This window comes from Petaurus breviceps, unplaced genomic scaffold (assembly GCF_028583685.1).
Source record: "Petaurus breviceps papuanus isolate PSGF00001 unplaced genomic scaffold, PetGlider_PUasm1.0 551, whole genome shotgun sequence".
NCBI lineage: Eukaryota > Metazoa > Chordata > Mammalia > Diprotodontia > Petauridae > Petaurus > Petaurus breviceps.
The window spans coordinates 37047631-37072188 of NW_027186372.1; the positions used below are offsets into that span (position 1 = coordinate 37047631).

The following is a 24558-nucleotide window of genomic DNA, read 5'->3' on the forward strand; positions in this document are numbered from 1 at the left end:
TACCATCTTTAAGGGTTTGCAAAGCACGTTGAGCACAACAAAGCAATGAGATCATTAGAGTATAGATTGAGATCTGCAAATGACCCTAGAAATAACAACAGTAATAACTGATATCATATTAGATGTCATCTTCACCAGATATAGAGCCTTTCAAGGACCATGGTATGATAAAAGACCCTCTACTACAAGAGTCATCTTGGATGCCAGGCAATAGCAAGGCCCACCGCCATGAGGGCCTTCCCCTGTCGTCCCCTTTCCTGGCCTCTGGCTGCCCAAAACTCACCTGGACTGCTGGATTGCTCACATGGCTTCCATGAGATATGAGTCACCACCTCTATTCCTTCCAATAAGATAGAGGATCGCTAGGCCTTTCTCTCTACCACTACCTCCTAATGCCCTCCAAGCCTTACAAGTTGCCTTATCTTTATGCTCTCCAGACTCTTGGGCCTGAAAAGCCTTTCCTGATCACCCTTAATGCTATTGCTTTCCCTCTACTGATCATCTCTCATTTATGCTGTATTTATTTTATTTGTATATACATGCAAACATCTTGTCTCTTCATTCAACTGTAAGAAGACACTGTCTGTTGAATTTGTATCCCTGGCTCTTAGCTCAGTACCTGGCACATAGCAGACACTTAATAAAGGCCTATTCATTCTTTCATTCATTCATTATCCAACCCCTTCATTTTACAGATGAGGAAACTGAGGCCCAGAGAGGAGGGTAGTGGCTTGACTATGTACAAAAGCATTATTATCCCCACTTCTCAGATGAAGTAGAGGTTCTCAGAGGAATTGCTCTAGGGCCATACATCTATCTAGTAAGTGTCCAAGCCAAGATTTGACCAGGCCTCCTGATTCTAAGTGCAAGGATCTTTCCTCTTCCACAAAGCAGCCTCTCAATAAGTGCTACTTAACACTTCAAAGCATTTTCAAAAGCATTAACTCCTTAAATTCCCAGTGTGGATCTAGGAGAGTCCCTAATTAGGGGTAGAAACTAAAGGTGTCCAAGAGACAAATGCATGCCCTTTAACCAGAGAGAAATATAGACTGACCTTAATAGCTGTTAATATTCCTAAATTTGGGAAGGACAACTTTTTGTCTTCGGGAGGAATAATGGCCAGAGCAGGTAGGAAATAGCAGTTCTATTCTGACCTTAGCATAACCATCCCTCCCCCACCCCTAGCCTATGTGTCTTGCTGTCAAATCTTTCTCTTATTCCCCACGTGGGAACCCTCAGGGTATAGTCAAACCTTTACCTTTGCACAGCAGGTGGTAGAGGAAGGTATGCATGACAGGCCACTTCCTACCCTCTCTGGGAAAAACCTGAGCCCCTACATCCCAGTGGCTACCCAGAGACCTTCAATGGCAAATGATGCTTCATTGAATATGTCAGCCTGAATTAGCAGGCAGGCTCATCACATTCAGCCCAGACTGTGGTCTGGCAGTTTCTATGTCCTAGTGCTGCTTGATCCTAACTGTCATGCTCCCTTCCCCACTCAGCAGCCCTGGGAAATCTCAGGTATCAGGCAATGTCCCAGAATAAAGGAGGCCCAGAGACAGTTTATGAGCAATGGGAGGTCCGCACAAGTCTCATTTCTCCCCTTGCCCTGTAGAGTATGCCTTTATACACAGGTATCCAAACACCTAATTGCCTCTTTCTGTAGGAGAGGAAATCATATAACAATAATAAATTATATATTTACATAGTATGGTACAGATCACCAAGAATTTCCTTCACAAAAACACTGTGAGGTTGGTAATGAAAATATTTTCATTCCTATTTTATCATTGAGGAAACTGAGACCCAAAGAACTTAAGAATTTTTCCCCAGGACTTTGGTTAGCACATAGCAAGTGTTTCGTAAATACTTTTTCATTCATTCTAAAGTCACCTAGCTGGTGAGTGGCAGAACCAAATACGATCCCAGATCTCATGTTTTTTCTACTATTCCACAGACTGCAAAAGCTTCTGAGATTAATTTCCTTTTGTACCTGAGAGCTAAAAGCATGTGATTTATTTTAAATACTGAATGTTGAAGTAAATGGTTTCTACAACACCCAAAGACCACAGACACCCAACTAGCTAATCTTCATCCTTGGCCAGAGATATATGAAAAAGAATATCATTTATATTACTATGACAATGACTACTGATAAGCTACCACTTATATAGGACTGTAAGCTTTGCACAGTGCTTGGTATATCACATGCATTTATCTCCAAAAATAAATGGTGTATCATTTAATCCTTACAACAGCTATGAGAGATTGCTACTATTATTATCCTCATTTTGCAGATGAGGAAATAGAGGCTGAGAGAGGTTAGATCTTTTGTCACTTGCCCAGATGTTAAAAGGAAAATTCTTTGTTCTGGCTTTCACCCTGACTTATGAGGCAAAACTCAGGGAAAAGAGAATTAAAAGGAGTTTATTTTAAAAATACGTCAAGGTAGCAACACATTGATGGACTGATCGCTATTGATCAGCAAGGGATTCAAGGTGGAGTCAGCTTTTATTGATAACTTTTGTAACGAGATAAAGACAATTCAGATAGGTCCACATCAGCAAAAGGAGACGGACCTCTGCATTCTAGCTCCTCCCCAACTGCTGCATCATAAAGAAATGAGACCATAAATAAGGGGAATGGGCTTCTACATGCTGGCTAACAAGTATGGGGTGACCTGCTATGTACTGGATAGCAGGTAATACAGAAGCTGCAGTGATGGCGGCCTCTCCCAACACTGACTGACAAGCCCGATTGGGAATGATGAGGTCACTGAGTCAACATACTGTCAGGGTCACATAGTTACCATGTGTCTCAGGCAGGATATGAACTCAGATCATCCTCACTCCAAGGTCAATATTCTTGTCTACTACCCCACCTAGCAGCAATCTAATCATACTTTGCATTTTAGTAACTTACCTGCCAAGTTTTGACACATTAATCACTTTCTCTGATACAAACTATCTAGGGTTAGAAAATTCTTAATACTTCTGTTTCACTGATTCCATAATTGGCAGCTCAAAGGAGTCAAATCACTGACCTAAGATCATAGAACCCATCAGTGCTAAACCTACCTGGTCTCCTGTGTCTTCAGCGTGCAAAGATCTTTCCACAAAACTATAAGCCATCTCCAGGAGGAATGAAGACCATAGAACCTTAGATAATAGCGTTGGAGGGGACTTTAAGGAACTGTTGATCCCACCCTCTCATTTTACAGATGAGAAAATGAGACTCAGAGGAGTTAAGTGACTTGGCCAAAGGCACTGTGAATGACAAGAGTATAATCTGAACCTTAGTCTCATTACTCCACGTCCCCTGTTCTTTCCTCTGTCTATTCCAGCAAACTATTATGATAGTTTAGGCGAGGATGACGAGAGCCTGCACCAGCTGGTGGCAGCGTCAAAGGAGAGAAAGGGGCACATGCGAGAGATGTTATGAAGGTAGGGACGATAGGGCTCAGCAACCAACTAGATATGAAGGTTGAGAGGGAGGAATTAATGACACCTGGGTGACAGAGGATGGTGGCACCCTCAGTAGGAAGAGGAAAGTTAGAAATCAGATGGGGGGTAGGCTGAGGAGGGGGAAGACAAATTCAGTTTGGGACATTTTAAATGTAAGACACGTACAGGAAGGACATCCAGTTTGAGAGGTCCAGTGGGCAACTGCAAATGTAAGACTGAAAGTTAGGTCTGGATAAATAGATCTAAAAATCATCTATGGAGAAATAATTGAATCCACAGGAACTGATAAGATAAACAAACAAAATGATACTAAAGAAGAGGGCCCAGGACAGACTTTTAAGGGATAGCCACGGCTTGTGGACATGACTTAGGTGGAGATCCAGCCAAGGAGATTGAGGCATGCCCACAGAGATGCGAGGAGAGCCGGGAGAGAATAGTGGCATGGCAAATAATGGAGCAGAGGGCATCCAGGACGATGTGATCGGCAGTGTCAAAGGCTGCAGGCGGCTTTCACTACTCGGTCTTCTCTTGACTTCCATGATATTTCCCTCCTGGATCTTTTCCTACTTTACTGACCACTCTTCAGTCTCCTTGGATGGATCTTCATCTAAGTCATGCCCACTAATAGTGAGCAGCCCTAAAGACTCTCTCTTAGGCCCTAGGTGAAAGGAAGAGTGAGGATTAAGAAAAGGTCATTAGACCGGACAATTAAGAGATCATTTATAACTTTGAAGAGGGTAGTTTCCAGTTGAATGTGGACATCTAAAGCCAGACCACAGGGCCAGCACTGTCACTCTGGCCTAGAATGATGAGAATCTGCCCTATTATAAGCCCCTCCTGTATCGCAGTATCCCTCACTGCAGGCCTTCAAACAAAGGCTAGAGGAGCACTTGTTAGGCAGAAGACATTCTTGTTCAGGTGGGTATTCTGTGAGGTGACTCCGAGACCTTTACTGACTCTGAGACTGTTGCCTCAAACTGCTCTCCACCCTGCAGGTCAGACATTCAAAGTCATTATAAAGTTTCTCATGGATAAGGAGATCTGTAGCAAAGATAAACAAGAAACCAAATGAATAGGCCTGGTTTCTTTGAAGTCAAGGGTAATTCTGAAAACAGACTGGAGAACTGACTCCTAAGAGACTGTCATAATGAAAAAGTCACTGTCAGAAAGCCTGGGAAGGACATGAAAAACAATTTCATATGTTTGGTCCTTTAATGGAAACAAAACAAGGGAAACCTGGGACTTCAGTCCATTTTCTTTTCAAGGAACTAGTCTCTTGGCAACTGAGCCCTGCAGGTCTGATGCTGGGCACTAAATTAAGATGTCAGCTTGGAGTTTGGCTTCAACCCAGTGGGTGGGGAAATAAGGGAAAAACAAAGAGAAAAATCTTGAAAAATGTAACAATGGCAACAAAATGGCTTTCTAAAAACAAAGTTTTTCCTATTTGCTTGGGTCATCTATCTTTTGGAGAGAGCTTTATTAATTTAAAAGAATGATTTTTGTGGGGAGAAGGGGTGTCACATGTATCGACACAAGCTTGACCATAATATCTTGGCAACTGAGTAGTGAAGTGGGAATTAATACCACAACTGAGATGCCTGGGATTTCCTTAAAACATAGGAAAGGAATAGAGAAGGGGGAATCTTTCTTGGTTGATTAAGAGGCAGAGCCTTTTGGGCTAAGACTGCAGATGTCCTGCGTCGGACCTCTTACATTCAACACATCCAAAACTGAATTCATTATCTGTCTTCCTCCCCCCCACCCGCCCCAATTCCTAACTTTCATGATAGTTTTGAGGTTAGCTCCATCTTCCATCTCCCGGGGTCATGACCTAGTGGTCATCCTCACTCTCTCACCCTCCCATCCCCAATCTGTTGCAAACCCTATTGTTTCTGCCTTCAGAGAATCTCTTATATGTGCCCTCTTCTCTCTTCCAACACCTGACACCACTGTAGCTCAGGCCCTCATCACCTCCCACCAAGACTATTGCAGCAGCCTGCTGATAGATCTGCCTGCCTCCAGTCTCTCCCCACTCTAGTCAGTCCACTTAGCTGTCAAAATGATCTTCCAAAAGCCCAGGTCTGACCATATAACTCTCCCTACTATACCCCCTCTCTTTCCTGCATTCAGTAAATTCCACTGACTCCCTGTTATTTCAGGATTAAACATAAAGGCCTCTGTTTATCTTTTAAAACCCTCTATAACCTGGCCTTCCCTACATTTCCAGTATTCTTATTCTATCTTACTCCACTGCAGGTACTCTGTAATCTGGTGAAACCATCCTTTTTACTATTCCTCAAAATGACACGTCCTCTCCCAATCCCATGCCTGGAAATCTTTCCCTCCTCATCTCCATCTCCTAATCAGGGGTGGGGAGCCTGTGGCCTGTTCTGTGAAGTTTTGATTCAGTCAAAAGGACACACTTGAGGACCTAGAAGGCCACATATGGTCTCAGGGCCCCAGGTTCCCCATTCCTGTAACTTCTCTGACTTCTTTCAAGACCAAGGTAAAATGCTGCCTTTTGCAGGATGTCTCTCCTGATCCCCCTTATTCCACTTGCCTTCCCTCTGAGGTTATCTCCAATTGTGTGTGTGTGTATGTGTGTGTCTTGTTTGTGGGGCAACTAGGTGGCACAGTGGATAAAGTGCTGGGCCTTGGAGTCAAAAAGACTTTTCTTCTTGAGTTCAAATCTGGCCTCAGACTCTAACTAGCTGTATGGCCCTGGGCAAGTCACTTAACCCTGTTTGCCTCAACTCCTCATGGTTAGACCGTCAGTTCCTTGAGAGCAGGCACTGCTTTCTGCCTTTCTTTGTATTCCCACTATGTAGCTTGGCACATAGTAGGCATTTAGTAAATGCTTGTTTATTTAACTTGATCCTCAAAGAGTCTTTTAGCTCTCTTCAAGAATTTTCTTGATTTCCATAAAATTATGAGGAAGCAGAATCTATATAGGGTGGGCAGATGGTGGTACAGTAGATAGAATGCTGGGCCTGGAATCACGAAAACCTGAGTTCAGATTCAGCCTCAGACACTTACTAGGAGCGTGACCCTGGGCAAATCACTTAGCCTCTACCTCACTTTTCTCAAGTGTAAAATGGAGCTCACAATATCACCTATTTCATGAGTTTGTTATGAGAATCAAATGAGATATATGCAGAGAGTTTAGCACACACAGTGGCTGGCTTACAGTAAACAAATACTTGTTCTATTTACTAAGCCCCATTTGTAGTCTAGGGACAGATTCCCACTGCCTCTTAAAGCAGCCCATTCTACTTTTTAAAAATCTAATTTGTTAAAAAAAAAAAATTTATTTTTCTTATTTCAACTTAAATTTAGCTCTGTAACCTCCCTTTGCTTCTACTTTTGTTCTCTGGTGTTTTGGATAAGTAACTGTAGCACAGCTATCCGGGGTACCCTGGAGGATCCTGAGGTAGACCCTGAGCCCCGAGTGCCTTGGAGTGAGAAGGGAAAGAAAATTGGCTCATAGATTTACATCTGAAAAGGGCTTTGGAGATCATCTAGTCTTCCTGCTCCCCCGGTTTACAGATGAGGGCACTGAGGCCCAAGGAGTATAAGTGACCTGCCCTGGGTCATACTCTTATAGTCATCACTTCAGGTTCACGTTGAGTCAGCGTTTCTCAAAATGTCCCCCCGCTTTTTACTTACCAAGCAAAATTCATGTTTTAGCATGAGGGGTTAAGAGGAGCCCAGAGGTGGATGAGTGTGGTGAGCTCAGAAAGATCCAAGTTATCATGATACCAGGCCACAGCTAGTCCTCTGGAAGAGGGAGAAGGTTTTCTAAAAGGTGGCGTATCCAAAGCAGGACTTCGGTTCATTAGTGAGGTTAGTAGTGGCTCATGATGGGGGCATCGCTAGGGCTGTGGTTCCCTTTCCTTTCCTCTTCTCCAGCTGAGACAAGGGCAAAGAATACAATTTGTGGATGGGAAGAAAGTTGCCGCAGCCGGGCTTTGAGCTGAGCGGATCACTTTTAATATGGCTTCCATTCTGAGAAGCAGAATGTGATCTGCTTTGTTCCTAACATCCTCTGTCCCTCTTCTTTTACAGGTTCCTGTGCTGAGACCCATGGACCTGATGGTGGAGGCCACACCCAGAAGAGTATTTGCCAACGCACACACATATCACATCAACTCCATATCAGTCAACAGTGATTATGAGACCTACATGTCAGCAGATGACCTGAGGATAAACTTATGGAACTTTGAAATAACCAATCAAAGTTTTAGTATCCTTTGTGGATCACTGATTATGGAATTATACAATGTCATATGGGGACACATATTTAGTCATCATCTATCTCAAACCCCATATTTTATAGAGGAGGAAACTGAGGCCCAGAGAGGTGAACAGCCAGGACTAGAACTTGGGTCTCCTGACTTCCAGTCCAATGCTGTTTCCATTTTATCATGCTGATCAAGGTATAGCCCATTCAAACTATAATTGCACACAGTAAAACTGTGAAATAACATTATTAGTCTGTAAGGCTAAGAACATAACAAATTTGATCATACCTACAAAGGGGAGAGAGGTACTTTCAGTTTGTCTCTTTTCAAGAATTATTTCCAAAAGGCAACTTTTGGTAGGTAAGGACTGTCAGGAATGTCTAGTAACATTTGAAATGTCCGTGGTAATAGAGTGTCTTTCAGAGGCCAGAGAGGGTAAAAAACCCAACAATGATAGCAATGAAAGAAAGAAATGAAAACATAATATTGAAAAGTGAAACTCCCTTGGCAAGTGTTGGGTACACTCTAGTTGTCCACCTTCAAACAGATGCCCACTTGTAATGATGATTCCTTTCAGGTTATAGCTTAGTCTGTATGACCCCCCTAACTCAAAAATTTTGTGATTTTGCATAATAATGTCGTTTTTCTAAAGCTTAACAAAGCACTTTACCTCATAACACCCCTGTGAGGTAGGTATGACATGTATTACTATGCCCATTGTACAGATGAAAGAGCCCTGCCCAGAATCCCATAGAAGGTGCCATTGAGTCCAATTTGGGCTCAGTTACCCATGCATGGATGCAGCTCATGTGCCTGCTAACATGGTGCCCATGGATGGTGTTTTCTTCTCCCACTTCAGTTCTATTCCAAGAAACAGATGCCCAAATTCTGCTCATCCTGCTGTCATTCTGTGGTTCTGCTCAGGTGACATGTTTGCTGAATTTTGCCTGCAGGGCTTAGGGCTGGGGGATGGGAGTTTCTTTAGGCGATTTAGGAGACAGATGCCTTGGGGAGAATGCAAAGGAGAAATATTAATAGTGTAATTTGAGTTATATTCTGCAGATGTGTGACAGACTGCCAGGTGCCAGCATACAAATGAGACCATGCCATTCACCCTTAAAGCAGCCATATGTAAAATAATAATTGTAATCATGAGAATAATGATAACTGATATCTATATAGTGCTTTTCAGCCAAACTGCCCTAAGCACTAAACAGACTTTACAAACTGAAATCACTTTGCCCATTGTCACTGAGATGCCGCCACCTCTGGGCAGAAAGCAACCACCTTTAAAATGGCCCTATAAAAACGTCACCCAGTTTATAGGTCTTCAGTACTTATGTATTAAACTCCAGTTTCTATAACCCCTCTTTATAGAATGAGAGAAACAATTCAGTGACAGACTAGAAAGAAAGAATATTGGAATTTCACTTTTCCCCTTTCGCCATTGTTAACCTCCACTCTGCTGACCCCAATCATCTGGGGACCTTATTAAATTCACCCATTCATTTCTAGGCCTCCCTTCTATCCCAGAAGTCTAAACCTGTTCTAAGATGCTGATCACTAGACCCTTGACATTCATTATGTGAGATCTTAACTTGAATGTAGATCACAGCAATCTCTTAGCACCAGGGTTAGGTGTTCAGTCCAGATCCTCAGACACTTATGCAGTTCATTTTTTCTAGCATCTGTGGTACTCCCAGCCTCAGGACATCCAGAAATGAACCCTTCCCTTAGAGAGGTCTTGTAGAATTATTAATAACCTATGAGTCCTGCTCAAGAGGGCCCAGTGATAGACAAATTAATTTATTGGAACCTGAGTTTTCTCATCTATAAAATGAGAGTATTACTACCTGTTATACCTTATCCAAAGGGTGGTTGTGAGGCACTAATGGATTAATGTATATAAGGTAATCGTACACCTTAAAATGCTTCATAAAAATCGGTTATCGGGGCAGCTAGGTGGGGTAGTAAATAGAGCACTGGCCCTGGAGTCAGGAGGATCTGAGTTCAAATTCAGCCTCAGACACTTAACACTTACTAGTCCTGTGACCTTGGGCAAGTCACTTAACCCCAACTGCCCTGCCTTCCACCCTCAAAAAAATTAAAAAATAAATATAAATAAGTCAGTTATTGTTATTTCATCCAGGCAGTACAATGGCTAGAGCGCTGGACCTGGATGCAAGAAGACCTGAATTCAGCATGGCTTCAGACACTGTGTGACCCTGGGCAAGTCAACTAACCTCTGTTTGCCTGAGTTCTCTCATCTCTAACATGGGGATACTAATAGTACCCACCTCCCAGGGTGATTGTGAGGACCAAAGGAGATAATAATTGTAAAGCCTGGCACATAGTAAGCAGTATACAAATGTTAGCTAGTAGTAATAGTATCAGAATTAAGCCTATCTCTATTTTGAATAGAGGGAATTAATACTTAAAGGTTGTAAAGCTATGATGTTAACAGATTAAATGTATTTTGACTTGAAGGGCTCCTTTGTCTGTTAGTACCCTTCACCATCCTGAGAGAGAGTTAGACCATGTTAGAATCAAGGTAAAGTGACTCTCTTCAGTGTAAGAAAACCCTGCTTCTGCCCCATGTCCAGCAGGGTGCTGTTAGAATTGCTTTCCCAGATATGGGGATGAGTTGCCCCATTCTCTGATTTGATCCTGATTTATCCATTATGGAAAAACAGGAAGTTCCACCTGTGACTATCAGAGTATTCCTCAAGGTGAAGGTCATGGGAAGGCCTAGGGTACTTACCTGGGACCTGGGCCTAGGGCACTTACCTGGGACCTGGGCCTTGTTCTTAATAGTACGACTGAGAAGGATCAGTTCATTTCAAGACATTATGTGTCTCCTTTGCAATAAAAGTCTCTGCAGCTCTTTCCCTACCAAGGGAGGGTGACTTCCGATTAGTCACGTTTGACTGAAGGTTTTCTTGGGAAGGTTTGGAGGCAGCATGATGCTTTCTATGCTGCCTTACTGATTATCCTGCCAGGGAGTCAGAGGAGCTAAGCTCTGGTCACAACTGGGATCTTAGGGAAATAAAATACCCCTTCTGATATGTGCATCAGTGATATACACAGTGTATGACCAAGTGCAGAAATCATCCCCTATCTTGTAACAGTGGCTTTCTTAGAGGCCCTAGGCTTAGCAAACATGACTGACAGATGCCCATCACATCTTCACCTCTGAGGTCAGCCTTGGGTCAGTTTTGGGACCCTCAATTCTGGGCCATGTCAGGGCTCTGCCAGGAGCCAGAATTTCTCCTTCCACCAGAAAGAAAATTTTCTCTTTGTTGCATTTCCACAGAAGGAGGGGCGAGTGTTTAACCAGGGCTTCATCTTAACAGATGGGAGGAGGTTTTGCTACTGGTGGCATTTCACAGTTGTGTATTTCCCTCGCATGTTTACCTGAAGATTGGTATTGACACGGTCTGGGCTTGCAGCTGCTTCTCTGTTTAGTAGAATGCCCCAGGCAGGGCCAGCTTGGGGCAAAATGGTTCAGTCCACAGTTTGTCATGACTGCTCCTCCCCCCCCCCCCGGCCCAGCCCTTTTTAGAGCACTTTCCTTAATAGCACTTGGGCTACATTCCATCCATAGAGATGCTGCTGCCCTTCCACTCACTATCAGCAGGGCAAACTCAGTATTCTCATACTATTCAGGGGTCCTTCAGTCATCCAAGAATGCCACCAGCAAACTCATGATCACTAAGTTTCCAAGAAACGTCCTCATAAATTTAGAACTAGTAGGAAGCTTAGAGCTCTCTACTTCAACCCCTTCATTTTAAAGATGAGGAACTCAAGCCCAGAGAGATTAAGGGAAGGGCCTTTGGTCATACAAGTAATAAACAGCAGAGTCAAAATTCAAATGCAAATCCCCTGACCCCAAATCCAAAGCTATTTTCTCACTACCAGGCTGCCCCTCCTAGGGGGATTTACATTTCTAAAGAGCACAGCTGAAGAAGCTATTTGAGGAATGGTGGCACCTGAATTGGGGACCAAAGATATTAACTATACCCTTCTCATCATCAAGAATGCAGGATCTGAGTTCAAATCCTTATTCTGACACCATCTGTATGAGCTCTGGCACTTGTGTGACTACCTCTCTGGGCCTCAGTTTCCTTATTTATAAAATGAGGAGGTTGGAATAGATATCCTCAAATGTCCCTTTCCAGTTCTAAATCTATGATTCTACGAACTACCAAATTACCTCTTTGAAAGGGCAATCCTTGTCCCAGATGTCCACAACTTAGTAAATATCAAGGAGCAGTAATCACTCTCCTTTCTGACTTGGTCTCTTCATATGTTCTCCATTGCTTCATGATCTTATGGAGTTAAGGCTCATAGATTTAGAGCTGGAAAGGACCTTAGTAGCCATTGAATCCAAATCCCTCATTCTACAGATGAGGAAACTTAGGCATGGAGAGGTTAAAAAGTTTGCTCAACGTTAAACTGTAAGTTTTTGAGTCAGCAATCCAATAGTTCTTTCAGAGTCCAGTATTCTGTCGACTATGCCACTCAGTTACCCACAAAAACGTGGAGAGGTTACTCACGTGTTCTCCATACCACCTCAGTCTGAAAAGTATCCCAATCAGCCAACTAAGGCATTTTGGGCATATTTCATTATGAGTCCTCCAGAATTTTGTTTGGTTATCATGCTGATCAGAGTTTTTAAGCCTTTCAAAGTTGTTTGTCCTTACAATATTGCTGTCTTTGTAAAAAAAAAAAAATTCTCCTGGTTCTGCTCACTTCACTCTGCATCAGCTTATACATGTCTTCCCAGGTTTCTCTGAATCCATCTCTTTCATCATTTCTTCTATCAAAATAGCATTGCCTCAGGGGTGGCTAGGTGGCACAGTGAATAGAACACCGGCCCTGGAGTCAGGAGGACCTGAGTTCAAATCTGGTCTCAGACACTTAACACAAAAGCTAGTCGTGTGATCTTGGGCAAGTCACTTAACCCCAATTGCCCCTCCAAAAAGAAAAAAAAAAAAGAAAAAGAAAATGACCTGGGGATCAAATCCGGGCTCAGATACTTAGCACCATACCCAGAAATAACTGGGTGTATTGTAACCTTAAGCGAGTTACTTAACCCCGATTGCTTTAAAAATTTGCCTCACATTTATATACCAAACTCATAAGTATTACCAGACATTTATTAAGCAGATACTTTGCTAGACTCACTCAGGGAATTCAAATGTAAAAATGAGCAGGTCCCTGCCCTCAAGGAGTTTACAATGGGATCGATCAGGTAGAATATAAATTCCTTTAGTGTGGAGTCAGTGCCTTGCACAAGGCATAGTCAGAACCCAAAGAGTTTATAGGAAGGTTATCTCTCAGTCTCCCAGTCCTAACTGTCAAGAATCATGCCCTTTGACCCAAAAGATACTTGTATCATTTGTAATTGCTGTTTTAAATGAGGAGACTGAAATTTGACCTGGCAAAGATGATCTTGAAGAATCTTAAATGTTCTCTCAAGAGGGCTTGTGAGGGGTGGCTGGGTGGCGCAGTGAATAGAGCACCGGCCCTGGAATCAGGAGAACCTGAGTTCAAATCCGGCCTCAGACACTTAATACTTACTAGCTGTGTGACTTTGGGCAAGTCACTTAACCCCAATTGCCCTACCTGGCCCCCTCCAAAAAAAAAAAAAAAGAGGGTTTGTGAGTCCAAGATACTTGATTTTCAAGAGTGAAAAAAAAAATGGCTTCTTCTCATCTTCAAGATTGGCAGCCTCTTTGAGCTATGACCTGAAGGGCCAAAGTTGCTCTCAGTCATTGGTATAACCATCAGGTAAAATTGAACTCCTCCCTCCAGATTTAACTGATCCTCTGCTGTTGGTGCAGACACACAGAATGTAATCCTGCCCAACTCCCCAAGCCTGATATGGCTTTGGTAGATGATTAAAAACAGCATTACCCCCAAATAAGTACTTATCACTGTCAGCAAACTCAGCAGCTATGGCATAGAGGCATCATGTCAAGATGGAAGTTTTGACAGATTGCCATCAACTTCAAAATCCAACAAAAATCAAGCACCAACAGCTTATTCCTAAGTTAACTCTTTGGAACAAGTTAGACACTTTTGAGTTAGTAATTCTTGCCGACCATTAGCAAGAAAAATAGCTTGATTATTTAAATACATTATCTACTACTGAGTTATTAATAATTAAGTTTAATTCAATAGGTATTTATCAAGCAACTACTCATGTAACCCTATATAAACATTATCTCATTTGATCTCTGCCACAACCCCATGAGAAATAAGAAGCTTATTTGTAGGTTACTTGGTGATGTTTATTTTCTTTTGTTATGTTTTAAAGATCAAACCTATATTCCCTTGGTATAGGGAGTTTTGAATAAGGTGACTCCCTCTGCCAATTCAGGTCAGCATTTGGTCTACAATTTCTAGTGGAGATCTGCCCAGAACACTGAGAGATTGACTTGCCCAGCATTCCACACTCAGTATGTGTCAGAAGCCAGACTCGAACCCCAGTCTTTCCTGACTTCTTAGAGGGTAGATGGGAGAGGGAGAAGAAAAACCTCTTGTAGTAGATGTGATTTAAGCTGAGTCTGGAAGGCAATCAGGAATTCTAAAAGGCAGAGGTGAGGAAGGACAGAATTCTAGGCACAGGAGTCAGCTGGTGCAAAGATATGCACAAGAGATTGTGGGGGTTTTCCCTCCTTGGGAAAAAGAAGAAAACTTATATTTTATTCACTGTATTGTTTGCCACGAAGGGCCTAGTTACATCATTCTCCAGCCCAAGCCAGCTCGTTATTGCTGTCAGAGGGGATCATGTGTTCATATTCTTGAGCTTGGCAGTATCTTAGATGAGGAAATGACTTTGTAGATGGCTCCCAGCCACCTTAGGCTCTTAATGTAATTACTGGTAGTTGTTTTTTTTTTTTACCTGTCAGAAGCGTCTGCCAAAGAGTAAACTCCAGTTGCCTTCAGTTAGGACTTTAAACACTAGCTTAGGAGACAATCCAATGCTGTGGTCTCCCCTCCCCTTTCGGTCCCGCAGTTGCTGAACGCAGAGCTTCACCCACTTCTGCTTGCTTTCTCCCAACTGCAGAAGTCTCCCCAGGCTTCCCACCTCCCTCTGGCTAAGTCCTGGCAATTTGTCTGCACTCTCTATTAATAAGGCACATGCTAAAGACTTAGGATTGGGAGTAACAGATCTGTCCTGCCCCAGGGTTAATTTAATAGCAATCTGCTGGCTTTCCATATTGTATATTAGCTTTGAATCTCCCAGCACTGCCTTTACCACTTAGGGCTCTGGGACAATTGGGAAATCTGGGTAGAGAGTTACAGAAGATACAGAAGAGAAAATTGTCTGTCAAAATCCATCATTTCATTTTAGAGGAGAGATGGGGAGCCGTGCATTGTTCATATTTTCTCTCTTTCCTTCCAAAATTGAAGGGCACAGCTGCGTCCACCAAGGCAAAACAGCCCAACAGGGCAATAACCCATATTTATTTACCTTCTGGGGTAGATCCCCATACCAAGGGTTGGGAGAGATGCAAAATTGAGGTAAAACAGAGTTACTGCCCTGATAGAGCAGAAGGAAGACTGGTTCTGGAGTTCGAGGACCTGGATTCAAATCATGCCTCTGGAGTTATCTATGTGACTTGGGCAAGTCACCTAAGCCTCAGTTTCCTCATCTGTAAAATGAAGAATTTAGAGTTGATGATAGCCTTTAGATCTTGATAGCCTATGATACTTTGATGTGGAATTTATAGTCCAGTAAAATGACTAGATCTTAAAAGTTTAGAAGGGCAACAATCTAATATGGTGACTTTGTATGACTATAGATGAGTAATTTGACTTCTCTGAACCTCATTTTCATAGTTAAAATGGGGGTAATGCCCATTGTACTTCTCTCACAGGGTTTTTGTGAGGAGCAAATGGACTAAGGTGGGTAAAGTGCTTTGTAAACCTCACAATGCTATTTGAAAGGCAGTTATTATTCGGGGGGAAAGTTTCCCCATCTATAAAAGGAGCTGGAGAAGGAAATGGTAAACCACTCCAGTGTCTGTGCCAAGAAAACCCCAAATGTGGTAGTAAAGAGTCAGACAGGACTGAAATGACTGAACAACAATGAAAACACATATGCAGGTAATAATGATAGACAGTACAAGTATAAAACAGAGGTGCCAAATAATGGGCTTTGTGAGGACCAAGAGGAAGTTCATTTCTGACGGAAGGCTCAGAGGAAGGTTCCTGCAGGAAGTGGCACTTGGGTTAGACTTTTGAGGGTACACAGGAATTCAATGAGCATAAAGAGAAGGCATTCAAGGCATAGGGGGACAGAATGGACAGAGGCGTGGAGGTAAGGAAGCAAATGCCATGTTAGGTGGAGGTAGAATGGTACCAGACTGTGAAGAGCCTTAGATGCCAAGCAAAGGAATTTAAACCATATTCAGTAATGAGACAGTGAAAATGTTGAGCTGAGAAATCACCTTCCCAGATCTATACATAAGGAAGGATAGTCAGGAAGCAGTATAGGAGACGAAAGGAAAGGGCAAGGGAATACTGGAAGCTGAGTTAACAAAAACACAGGGCTCCATGGCAGAGCGGAAGTAGCTGGAATTCAGTGGTAAGCAGAGCTGATGATGAGATAGCTTGCATCAGATTTATTATTATTTAATCCTGCAAAAGACTTTACTGAAGGAAATAGGAAGAATAGCTTAAAGAAAGAGCTAAATAAGTAGAACCTAAAATAATCATTGTATTTTTTTAGAGCAACTAATCATTGAATAAAAGAGATTTAATGAGGTACCATGTGCATATGCAGCCTTTTTTCACTCCCTAACATGGGCTGAAGATCCCCAGGGGGTTGTTCAAGCTTGAGGATTAACCCACTAGCCTTCAGAACCCTCAGAGATGGACACAGACCACCAGGAAAAATGAATTTGGTGGCTCAGGCCTGGTGCCCATTTGGAGATTATCTTAAAAAGAGAATACCACTAAAATCTGATATATGGTTTCTAGTCAGGAGGCAGAGCTGGTCCTGGAAAGGGCTGCCACAGTTATAAAGGGTGTTGGAGGTAGCCTGCTGAACTCCAGGAGAGGCACCCAGAGGTTAGAGGCAGCTGTTCAAAATGACATCCATGGGAGCCTTTCACTGGACATGTTCTGAGGAAGTAAGAGATGGGGAAAAAATGACCCAGCTGGCTGAATAGAATATTATCAGCTCCCTCATTTTCACAAGTACAGATGCTCATGGTTTATTTTTAGGAAAGAATAACTGTTGATAAAACATGCTATCCTTCCCACACAAATCTGGGGGGAGGCTTGTTTTTGGAGGCACTGGTACAAGTCTGAAAGTTGACATCAGATTTTCTTGGGGAAGAAATAACAACTACATAATGCAGGTTCTCTGGGGAATGAAGCCATCTTTCCCCCCACACATCCAATCACTTACCAAATCTTGCCATTTCTTTCCCTTCAACATCTCTTGCAGACATCTGCTTCTTTCCCTTAACACAGGTAGGACCCCAGTTCTGCAATGGCCTCTTGATTGGTCTCCCTTCCTCTGTTCTTTCCCCTCTCCTATCCATCCTCCACATGGCTGCCAAAAGTAATTTCTCTAAAGTGTAGGTAAACTCCAGTGACTTCCTACAACTTCCAAGAACAGATATAAAGTCCTCTGTTTGGCATTTAAAGCTTTTCCCAGCCTGGCCCAGCTTGCCTTCTCTTCCATCTTTTACACGTTAAGGGATCCAGCCATTTTGGCCTATTTGCCGTGCTTCACACACAATGTTCCATCTCATGTCCTGGCAGTTTTGAACTGACTGGTCCATGCCTAGAATGTCTTACCTCTCAACCTCCAACTCTTAGAATCCCTAGCTTCCTTTCAAACTTTTTTTAAGAAACACCTTTTGTTGTTCAGTCTTTTCAGTCATGTCTGGCTCTTCGTGACCCCATTTGGGGATTTCTTGGCAGAGATACTGGAGTGACTCGCCATTTCCTTCTCCAGTTCATGTTACAGATGAGTAAATTGAGGCAGTAAGTGACTTGCTCAGGGTCACACAGCTAGTGCCTGAGGCCAGATTCAAACTCCAGTCTTCCTGACTTCGTGTTCCTCCAGTAGCTGCCCCAACACCTCCTACGGAGACCTTTCTCAGTCCCAGCTCCCACTCCCTCTCCAGTTGCAAGTGACTTCCCATCTAAAGATACCTTCCATCTGCTCTGCACTTATCTTGTACATTCTGATTTATCTAGGTTGTCTCCCCCATTAGCATGTAAGCAAGTATAGGGGCAGGGAATGTGTTTCATTATTTGCATCCTCAGTGTTAGCATAGTGCCTGGACATCATACCGTGTTTCCCCGATAATAAGACCTATCCCGAAAATAAGCCCTCCCCTTACTGTGTAAGATTCCTCTAAAATAAGCCCTCCCCCGAAAATAAGCCCTATTGAGATTGCTACTGTAGCGAAGGTGATCCCCTGCGCTACACGCTACATTATGGTACCCTCTGTATGCACCGTTTCCCCCCCCTGTGAAACGCACGCCGCGCTCCGAGCTGCATCCAATCAGAGCTGCAGCAGTGAGCGCATCATCCTGTTCTTCCCCAGTGATTTGCTTATTGAATAAAGGTACATTTTTTTGTTCACATTTACCTGTTTATTAAAATTGCTGTCAATGTTCATTAAAATAAGCCCTCCCCTGAAAATAAGCCCTCTGGTGTTTTTCTGTCCAAAAAAATTAATAAGACAGTGTCTTATTATCGGGAAAACACGGTAAGTGCTTGATATAAATGCTTGTTAATTAGACCATTGACATAAAGTACCATATAAAACATTGAAAGCACTGTATAAATGTTAGGTAATAATTACGGTAGCAGCAGCAGGACAGAAGTGATCGTCATTAACTAATGGATTATGGCCCTATTTGCTTACTTCTCTGTTCATTCTTTTGTGATGAAACTCTGTTGAGGGACTAGGGTTCCCAAAGGTATAGTAGATAGCAAACCAGCCTCAACATCTGCAACTGGCCCATTCTAGCTGTGTGACCCTAAGCAAGTCACCTAACCTAGTAACCTCTAGGCTACTCTCTAAGACTAGCTGGCAGAGCAAGGGTCAGTATGCATTGTTAAATTTTCCTCATTTGGAGTTCCCTGTGCCAATGGAATCACAGTTCAGTTTGTTTGTTTTTTTATATTCCCTTCAACCAGTCTCTTAAGTGAGTCTGACTCATACTCTTTTTTTTTTGGAGGGGAAGGCAGGGCAATTGGGCCAAGGTCACACAGCTGGTAAGTGTCAAGTGTCTGAGGTCGGATTTGAACTCAGGTCCTCCTGACTCCAGGGCTGGTGCTCTATTCACTGCGCCACCTAGCTGCCCCAACTCATACTCCTGATGCAGAGGAAACATGCTAGCTTTGTAGTCAGAAAACTTGAGTTGCAATCCTGGCTCTGACACTGTATGACCTTAGGCAAGTCAGTTAACCTTTCTGGGCCACCGTTTCCCTATCTATAAAATGAAGCCATTGGACTAGATGATGTCTTGTGTCCCTTTCAGTTCTAAGTCTGTGATGTTATGATATTATTGATAGTTGGTTATTTTGTGCCAATTACAAACATAAAATGAATGAATAGAATCGTGAAATATGGAGATGAGAGACTCTCTTTGTGATGGGAAAAAAATCAAGGGATTTCCTAAGAATCTATCCTCCAGTTTTAATGGCCTTTCCTCAGTTCTCATCCTTTTTGATCTCTCTGCTGTTATGGACACTGTTGACTACCCTCTTTTCCTAGAAACTCCTACCTTAGTATCCTTGACACTACTGTCTCTTAGATCTTCTTTTACCTGCCTGATCACTCCATCTCAATTTCATTTGCTTGATCATCATCTACCTCCTATCCCCTTAAGCATGAGTTCCTCAAGATTCCATCTTGGACCTTCTTTCTTTTCTTTCTACACCCTTTCTCAGTCTTATTTGTTTCCATAAAATCAGTTGTCATCTCTACAAAGGTGACTCCAAAATCTCTATATCTGTCTCCAGTCTCTGTCTGAAATCCCAGTCCTGAAATTGCAAATTAGGTACTATCTTCTGGATACCTTCACCTCAGGTTCAACATGTCTCAAATAGAACTGATTATACTTCCTCCTTAATTTATGCCCTCCTCGCTGTTCCCATACCTCCTAGGGGTGCCACCACACCCTGGTCACTTAGATTTGTCAACCCCAATTCTGCCCTCTCATCTCTAATATACAATTAGGTGATAAATTCTTTGGACTGCATTTTTATATCCATCTTCTCTATTCATATGGCCACCACCCTAGTTCAGAACCATTTTTCTTCTTAGCAAGACAACTAGAATAGTTCCTAATTAGCTTATCAGTCTCCAAGAGAAGTGATAAGATCTATGATGCTAGAAGACTGTTTTGGCAACTGTGATTGCAGAGAGATGACTTAAAATCCTTTGGTCCCCATTGCCAGGAAGATAAAATTCAAATTCTTCACCTTAACATTTAAAATCACTCATAAATTGTTTTCAACCATCCTTTCCAGTTTCCTTTCATATTACTTTTCTTCATGTACTCTACATTTCAGCCAAAGTAGAGGACTCACTATTTCCCTAACTCACCCTTCTACCTCCTTACTATTTGCATTTATATAATCTGTCTTGCATGCCTACAAAATACTACTTACCTCCTCTCTATTTCTCAGAACGCTTAATTTCCTTCAAGGTTTCATTCAGGTGCCACCTCCTCCTTGAAACATTTCCTGATAGTCATTTCTCAGTTATCTCCTCCCTCCAACTGCCTTTTATTTTCTTACATACGTACATATTATCTCCATCTGTTCCCCTTCCCATGCAATGTTAGCTTCTGATTGAGGACAGGAACAGCCTCCCTTGTTCTTTGTAGCCTTGCCAAGCACAGTGCCTTCCACAGAGTTGAGCTGTTTGCCCTTTGATTATGAGCTGAGTGGAAGGGATTCTAGTGGTTTGACAAGAGAAAAAGAAGCCATAAATCTATCTTAAAGTGGCCAGCTGCCTATGTTAAAGGCTTTCATATTGCTCCTGGTATTTTAAGGTAACTTGAATAAAACAGTTGGAATACACCCAAGAGGGCAGGTAAGGATGTGAGCTTTTGTGTTTGAATGTGGATTAGTCAAGTAATTAACTACCCCAGAGGCTGAATTTTCTACAATTTAAAATGGCAAGTGTTATTACCTGCAAGCAGCCAAGATGTAATGTGACCGTATTTCTCTGAGACTTACTGCCCTTGTGGCCTTAAAGAAGTTACGTCATCCCTCTGGACCTCTGTTTCCTCATATGTAAAATAAGAGGGTTGAACTCAATGACTCCTGAGGTCCCTTCCTGTCCTTTTATGAACTTATGAGCCTAAAAGAATGAACTCTATGTTTGACCTTTGAAATGCCCTTATCTCTGGTTCCTTCCTTGACCTGCCTGTGTCAGATATCGTGGACATTAAGCCAGCCAACATGGAAGAGCTAACAGAGGTCATTACGGCGGCAGAATTCCACCCACTCCACTGCAACACCTTTGTATACAGCAGCAGTAAAGGGACAATCCGGCTGTGTGACATGAGGGCATCAGCCCTTTGTGACAGGCACACAAAATGTAAGTAATGCCCGTGAGGCATTCTTCAGGGGGGGCTGTGGGGAGATAGGGAGCAGTCCAAATCTAAAAGGGGGTTCCCTGGGGAGAGGGCATGGAAAACCCTCCCACTTTTTAGATGTAAAGGATGTGCCCATTTAATGGTGATAAAAGATGAGGATCCCTTGTCCTGAATAGGACTCCTTATACACGGTGTGTTCATTCCCATTAACAGGACATTTGGAGCTTTGAACATAGCACCTTGGTACAGAGTGAAGCGTCTGATTGTCCTGGGTACTTGTTACAGCTATCGTAGCTCTGAGTTGCCCCTATGCACTTGGCCTTTTAAAAGTAGCTTAAGATGCCTCACACGGGGTCTAGTACAATGCTTGTTGGCTGACTACTGACTGACCCGGCAGATAGAACTCAAGAATGGGCAGAGATGGGAGGCCTTGTCCTCTAACCTTGTCTGGCTGCTGCTGGTCACACACCTTTGTAAAACAACACCCCTTCAAGGCCAGATAATCCTCTCACTTTGTTTAAAGGTTGAGCTGAGTTGACCAGGCTGTTCCTGGGCATTCTCTACACGACAAAGCCTCCTCATGATGAGGGTACTTGAAGTGTTTCAGTCTTGAAAATTCCTTTAGATATAGTCTAGATGCGTGACCTGATGTTCCCATGCCTGTTCTGAGCACTGGGAGGGATCCTGAGGGCACATCAGAGATGGCTCCTGCCTTTAAAGCTCTCCTAGACTGGTTAGAGAGCTGAGACACGCAGGTCCACATCATGATCAATCAACAAGCATTTAAGTGCCTACTGTGTGCCAGGCACTGTGCTAGGGACTAGGGGTCCAAAAAGTGGAACGGATTCTGGAACTTAAAATCTAACCAAAGGAAAAAACATGCAAGTGTAGAGGTAGATACAATGAATAAGACAATAAAAATGTCATAGAGAGAATTTGGGGAGGAAAAAGCTAGCATGTGGGACTGTCGAGAAGTTTCATGTAAAAGGTGGTAAATGAGCTGATTCTTGAAAGAAACAAGAGATTCTAACACAGAGAGGTAAAGTGAGAGTGAGGGAGGGAGATGAGATAGAGACAGAGAGAGAGAGAGAGAGAGACACAGAGAGAGAGAGAGAGAGACAGAGAGAGAGAGAGAGAGAGAGAGAGAGAGAGAGAGGGAGGGAGGAGAGAGAGAGGAAGAAGGAATAAAGCAAAGGCATAGAGGTAACAAGAAAACAATACAGGACAATACAGAATCAAGTACCCAAACATCTCCTTTGAACTAAGTTCTGTGTGCAGTCTGGAAAGGGAGAGATCTCTGTGGTCTACAAGTCCAGGAAAGAAAACTTTAAGGGAAAAGGTCTTCAGGCCAAATTCCAAAGTCAATGGATGGTAGCATGGTGACATTTTGGTTTCATTTTGTGTGGACTCTTCCAGTCTTTTTAAATGATGAAGGAAGCATCTTCCTCATTTCTTCTTAGGGGATATACGGGTGGTCTTTGACCCTCTCTTTATGGTATGACTTTGAGACTGAACAGAAGGACAGAGAGAGAAGAAAGTGAAAGTCTTTCATTCCCTTGCTCTTGGTTTTAATTTTTAATCCCAAAGCACCATACCTGTTATGACTGAGTGTATAGGACTGGGGAGGTGTGGGAAGGGGTGGTATAGTATGAAGAGGAGACAGAAGAGAGTTACTTTCCTACTGACTTATCTTTGGTCATCTGACATAATTGGCTTATCTTTCCAAATCTTCAAGCTTGATTGAAGAAAGTAAAACCCGCAAGCATTACTGAAGTTGTCTTTACAAAATTCCTAAAAGGTCGATTAGTGGCCTGAAAGGTACATCAGTCACTTTGGAACATGAATGGGGTTGGCTGAAGGACTTTAGTACTGAGCTTCAGACCAGGGTTCAGCCTCAGTGTGATGAATTAATCAACCAATAAGCGATTATCAAGCACTTTGTATTCCATGAACTGTTCTAGGTGTTGCTAGCAGTGCAAAGACAAAAACCAAACAGTCCTTGCCCTCCAGAACTTTGGATTCTACCAGGGGAGAGACTATGTACATATAGAGATATGCACAAGATGTCCCAAAAGTCTTAGTACCATTTTAAGTAAAGCAATTAAAGCTTAAAACTGCACTAGGACTTGTGCCCTGAATATATAAAGCAACTCATGGACTTTGTGGTGAAGGAAAAACAGGCCAATTGTTAGAGTCCTACCTTATGTCAGAATTGCATGAGAAGTCTGACTAGAGAGAAAAGAGACAAGGGGGATGATTTGAAGGTTTATTCAAGATAAAGAAGACCTGCACTAACTGAAGGCAAGGAAGGGTCAGTGGAAAGTACTAGACTATTATTATTAGAGTCTATGGTCCGAAGCAGATAAGGGGCACGGTGTTCAAATCCAGCCTCAGACAGTAACTAGCTGTGTCAGCTAGAGGGAATAGCGACGAGAGTGCTGGACTTGAGAATCAAGGAGTTGTTGCTGCTGTTGAGTCGTTTTCAATCATGTCTGACTCTTTGTGGCACTATTTGGGGTTTTCTTGGCAAAGATACTGGAATGGTTTGCCATTTCCTTCACTAGCTCATTACAGATGAGGAAACTAAGGCAAAGAGGGTTAAGTGACTTACCCAGGGTCACACAGCTAGGAAGACAACACAGATCAGATCTGAATTCAGAAAGGTGAGTCTTACTGACTCCAAGCCTGGCACCCTATCCACTGAACCACCTAGCTGCCTTGAGTTCCAGTCCTGCCTCAGATACTTATTAAATCTGTGACCCTGGACAAATCGTTTAATGTGTCTCCACCTTACTTTCCTCATCTATAAAATGGGAGAAATAATAGCACCTGCTTTATAGAATTATCATGAGGATCAAATGAGATCCTATATTAAAGCACTATGTTAACCTCAAAGCACCATAAAAATGCTAGTTTTATAATAATTAATATTACTACCTGTATGACCTTGGGCAAGTCTTATCTTCCCTGGGCCTTTGTTTCTTTATTTGTAAAAGAAAGGGGTTGGACTAGATGGCCGCTAAGGTCTCTTCTGGTTCTGGCGCCTATGTTCCTATTAGGGTCACAGGGATCACTCCGGTAACACTGCATGGCATGCGTCTCCAGAAATCACTGACCCCATCCAATGCCTGCAATGCTCAGAAAGGCCAAGGCTATGACACAGACCCTGGAGAGGTCTCTGTGAGTCTGTCCAGTGAACAGCAGCCCCTATCCAATCTCTTACTCCTTCCTGTTTCCAACACCAAGAAAGATTCGACTTC

General features: G+C 42.8%; 1 protein-coding gene across 2 annotated transcripts in view; it reads left to right on the forward strand.

Annotated features, from left to right (window-relative positions):
• Window positions 1–24558, forward strand: part of PPP2R2B (protein phosphatase 2 regulatory subunit Bbeta) — a 465622-nt gene that overhangs the window by 396671 nt on the left and 44393 nt on the right. For both annotated transcript variants that reach the window (XM_069102658.1, XM_069102660.1), the window contains exons 5-6: window positions 7530–7707; window positions 21136–21300. In XM_069102658.1, coding sequence (XP_068958759.1) covers window positions 7530–7707; window positions 21136–21300 — 343 coding nt within the window. The remainder of the gene's footprint in view (window positions 1–7529; window positions 7708–21135; window positions 21301–24558) is intronic.